This window comes from Gymnoscopelus microlampas (genome assembly GCF_963454915.1).
Source record: "Gymnoscopelus microlampas genome assembly, chromosome: 24".
NCBI lineage: Eukaryota > Metazoa > Chordata > Actinopteri > Myctophiformes > Myctophidae > Gymnoscopelus > Gymnoscopelus microlampas.
This window is the reverse complement of record NC_139961.1, coordinates 17,237,769-17,242,768: the sequence shown is the minus strand read 5'-3', so window position 1 is coordinate 17,242,768 and position 5,000 is coordinate 17,237,769. Positions and strand designations below refer to the sequence as shown.

General features: G+C 43.4%; 1 protein-coding gene across 4 annotated transcripts in view; it reads right to left on the bottom strand.

Annotated features, from left to right (window-relative positions):
• Nucleotides 1-5,000, bottom strand: part of LOC311041079 (partitioning defective 3 homolog B-like) — a 336,525-nt gene that overhangs the window by 228,830 nt on the left and 102,695 nt on the right. For all 4 annotated transcript variants that reach the window (XM_084051519.1, XM_084051520.1, XM_084051522.1 and 1 more), the window contains 2 exons: nucleotides 4,235-4,427; nucleotides 2,419-2,737 (listed from right to left, as the gene is read on the bottom strand). In XM_084051519.1, coding sequence (XP_083907645.1) covers nucleotides 2,419-2,737; nucleotides 4,235-4,427 — 512 coding nt within the window. The remainder of the gene's footprint in view (nucleotides 1-2,418; nucleotides 2,738-4,234; nucleotides 4,428-5,000) is intronic.

Here is a 5,000-nt window from a genome sequence, read left to right as displayed (position 1 = left end):
GGAGGAAGGGGGGGGTAGTGAGAGGGGGGGGTGAGTGGAGAGGATATATAAGAGCGACAGGAAAGACAGACTGAACAAAAAAAAAAAGAAAGAAATAAGACCCTGAATGGAGCTTTGAGCCATAACTGGAGTGTGTGTGTGTGTGTGCGGACCAATTCTCTTTTCTTCTCAACTCGATGGCTATCTGCGGGGCGAGCACGTGTGTGTGTGTGTGTGTCTGTGTGTGTGTGTGTGTGTGTGTGTGTGTGTGTGTGTGTGTGTGTGTGTGTGTGTGTGTGTGTGTGTACGCGCACACAAAGTCCAATTTTAGCCTTCCTTTCAATGTCTCTAAAACACAAAAGCGTGGACCGCTCTATGGGCCTAATCCCCCACGCGCTCGTACACACACACACACACACAAGACGTGTGCGCGGGCTTACCTATTGTAGCCATCGTCGCATCATGGCTCCCGACAACCACATGCGCCTATACCTCTCATTCTCAGTGATGTAAGTACCGTACTTAAGTACAATTTTGAGGTATTTTTCTTTTTCTTTCACAATGCGTCGCATCGCAACGCATTGTGAGCTTGTATATATGCTATTTTCAAAAGATTTTTTTTACATTTTATACATTTGAAAACTTGTGAAAAGGGACCTTCTACATAATGAATACGTTTTACTTTTGGTACTTTTAAGTACATTTTGATATCAATACTTTTGTACTTTACTCAAGTACTTTTACAATTCCGGACATGTGTATGGATAGCAGTATTGATACTTTTACTTAACACATTCACTGCCATATTTTTTTCAGATTTTTTGCAGTTTTATGCCAAGTAGTCTCGCGTGGCCAGACTGTTGCCTCCCACAATTTACAAATGTTTCCGACATACAGTCTGGGACTCGGAAGCTCTGATCATGTGTAAGGGGAAAGCGGATGCCCCTCCCCTACCCACATCCGTTTCAGCATTGTGCAGTGGCGCAAATGAGTCCGACTGGAATCAACGAATCTCATAAATATCGTTTATGTCTACTAGTGTCTTCTTTCACAGTTTTTTCGGCGTTAATTCCATGATACCTTTCTCAGTTTTCTGTGATAAACAATCCTCGCACAAATAACATGAATCTACCGCTCCTATGACTATGCTTCCGCCTCGGTTCTGTTTCCACTAGGACTACAGGTCCGCGGGCACCGCGTCGTGATTGGTCGAATGTTTTTCCGGTCTGAACAACTTCCGTTACACAGCTTTCGGGAAGTGGAGTCCCAGACTCTATATAGCATTCAGAGATTGTGGAATAGTAGTCTGGTGACGCGAGACTATATGCCAAGAGATTTTTCATTGAAAAAAAAAAAAGTACTCAGGAGCCGAGATACAAAATTTTTACGTTTTAAGGAGTCTAGATCTTCGAAAAATAATATCTCCTTGGTCTTTGGGTCAAAAAAAAAAAAAAAAGAAAAAAAAAAAAAAACGAGTTAGGGTTAGGCAAGCAAGTTAAGTGAAAAATGTGAGTACTTTTTACACCACTGCTCATTCTCAGCTTTACCTACATTGATCCCAAGCATACCTATGTTGGATAATACGCTAACAATCTGCGAAGGTATGAGCCAACATTCCGGTGAAAATAGCATTGTGAGATAGATATGATATGATAGAGATTCTGACTATTTGCCGTACGACATATATAGGGTATAGGGTTTAAAAGGATAGTTCACTCCCAACATTACTTTTTTCTATTGATTACTCACCCCATGGAGCCTTCCATTCATGGAGATTTTCTTTTTTGTCACATTCCTAAGCCAATAATTTAAGAGACTCTTTTGACTCTCCAATAACACTCTTTTGACTCTCTCCATTGAGTCTCTTACCGGAGATTCCGCCGGTCATCTAATTATTGGCTTAGGAATGCTACCCCAAAAAATAACAATCTCCTTGTATTCAAGGCTCCATGGGGTGAGTAATTGATAGAAAATAAGTAATTTTTTGGGGTGAACTATCCCTTTAAGTGGTTAAAAAGACACACATGTTTAAAGCTAAACGTAAGGTTGTACCCATCAAATAGCACACAAAGTGTTGTTTAAAATGAGATGGTCAATTATGACTCCATTATCACCAAAGGTATGCTCTAAAAGTTTGATTTTTTTAAAAAGCTGTGCTAGTTGCTTCTACATCTGACTTTGTGTGCGTGCGCGTGTATGTGTGTGTGTGTGTGTGTGTGTGTGTGTGTGTGTGTGTGTGTGTGTGTGTGTGTGTGTGTGTGTGAGAGAGACTGTGAGTGAGAGTGAGAGTGAGAGAGAGAGAGAGCGTGAGAGAGAGAGAGTGTGTGCATGTGTGTGAGTACGGCATAAACAGCAGCAACAGGGTGTGATATTTTTTTCATTTCACATGGCCTGTAAGAGGCAGTTAAAGGGACAGTGCGCTAATAACGCCACCTTTACCTTTCTTGAGGTCGATCTTAATCTTCTTGCCCGCCTTCTTGGCGGTGGCGAGCGGGGCCAGGCCGGAGGAGGGGGGCAGCCCCGCCACCGGGCTCTTCCTGGCCGCCGGGGGGCTCTGGCTGCGGGGCCGGGGGGTGGCTGCGGCGGGCGAGGGGGGGGACGCGGCGGGAGGGCTGGGGGACGCGGAGGGGGCCCGCTGCTCCGCGGCAGCAATGCCGCCGTGCCCGGACTGGAGCTCCGCCGGCGGGCCGAGGACAGGCGCCGGCTCGGTGGTGGTCTTGGCGCGGACGCCCGGCGGTCTCGCTTCTAGCGCGGCGTCCTGCGGGGTTATGATAGTTAACCACTTAAAAACCAGCGCGCCACGATGCGACACGTTGTGAGCTTGTAGATCGGCTATTTTCAAATAGCCATAGGTATAAAATAGATCGTCTATTTCCTGCCACGGTTTTCCCCAGAATATGGACGATGGGGTTTAAGTGGTCAATTAAAACTAAGGAAATAACAAACATTTTAGTTGACAAAACATTTTGAGAAAGTGTTCTTATTTTTAGTATAGGCTCTATTCACAGCAGCCATATTATGAAGACATTCACAGGTGTTACCAATGATACTAATGAAGGCTCTGTTCCATTCTGGTCAAACAGAGTCAGGGTGCTGATATTGTGCATGTTGGCCCACTGGAAACACCAGTGGGTCTACAGTTGGGGTCCAGGGACCCTCATGGGCTTCCAAATGGCCCCTTACGGGTGTGTAACTCTGAGAGTGTACAAATGGAACCAAATGGACCCCTAAGGGTCCATTTGGTTCCATTTGTACACTCTCAGAGTTATGGGGGTCGTGGAAACCACTGTGCTACACTAAATGGAACAGAGCCTTCATTAGTATCATTGGTAACACCTGTGAATGTCTTCATAATATGGCTGCTGTGAATAGCGCCTATTGTACGTACACATATTACTGATGAATCGATCCACAATGGAAACATTTGTGTCATCCTTTTAGCATGACCTTTCACTGTACTGTTATTAACGTTGCTAATAAATAAAGAAATGTAATCAATCAATCAATCAATCAAAAGTCTTCAAAAAACATTGAAAACAGCTGATCTCCAAAAACAAATTGTGCCACGTTGCAATGTGTTGTGAGCTTATAGATCGGCTATTTTCACACAAAAAAAATCTTCTTGTTGAAGCTCACCCCGGCCCTGACTACCCCATATAACAATACAAAACTAGTACTAGAAAAAAAAACTAGTACTAGAGCTAGTAAAAACTAAACTAAAGCTAAGTTTCACTAAGCTAGTATACCTGCTTTAACCCATTAAGACCTGGAACGCATCTGTGTCATTTTTAGATTTGAGCTAAAAAGCATTACTTTATACTTTGGCTATTCAAAAATAGCAGATATACAAGCTCATAGCGCAGCACCGAGTGCCGCGCCACAAGCTTGTAGGTCTGCTATTTTTGAAAAATCGTGAAAACTAGTGCAAACCTTTGAATATTTATTTTTTAAAGCGAACATTTGTAACTCAAATCTTTGCTTCTGGGGGTCCCTGGAACAACATATTTTGAGATGGGGGTCCGCGGCCAAATACATATCATTTTGGGGGTCCTTGACATGAAAAAGTTTGAGCACCACTGATATAGAAACATACGTTTTTTCAGAATACTGTTGCGATTTAGAAGACATTTGTAGAATCAGCTTCAGGTCTTAATGGGGTTGAAACAAGTCAAAACTAAACTGAAATTGAAACAAAAAAATTCCAAACAAACTAAACATAATAACTAATGGAAGAAAAATGCTAAGCGATAATAACCTTGGTGTCCTGCTTGGGGTCCGTTTTGGAGCGGACCACGGCGGGGCTGCGGGTGTTGGGGGAGGGGTTGTGGGCCTCGGTGGAGAACAGCTGACCGATCAGACTCTTCTCGTATCGGGGCTTGTTGTAGACGGGAAGCACCTCCAGGCGGATGAGAGGAGAACCCAGCGCCTGCCGGAACACTTCCTGGGACCTGACCCCCCAAACGAAACACAACAGGAAGTGAGGTCATCGTCGTGAGGTGACGTTTACTTGTATATAGTGAATAATAAAAGAGAGACATAAAGACAGATGTGAAGGAAAGACATTTTTGGGCGTGATGCCGATTCGTATTTTGGAGAGTCCTAGACCACCAATTACCCACATTTTGACACATATTTTGTCACAAATTGCAACATTTTCAATTTTAAGTTTTCAATTAGAGAACACTTTAAAAAAAAAATAATAATAATAATGCTAACATTAATTGGATAACAACATGCCCAAATATGGACTTAAGGTTGAAAGTGGTTAAACATCAGAAAGACTGAATAATTGCCTATACCAATATCATAAAAAAAGTCTAATAATCGCAGAGCGTCAAAGTGATGTACTGTATCTGACGGGCACTAGAACAAAGTCTTTGAAAAACTTTGCACTGTGCCTAGAACTACGGATGTGTCTGTCTGTCTGTCTGTCTGTCTGTCTGTCTGTCTGTGTGTGTGTGTGTGTGTGTGTGTGCGCGTGTGCATGCGCAAGCAAGCACTGTGGGAACAAGGACACCTGA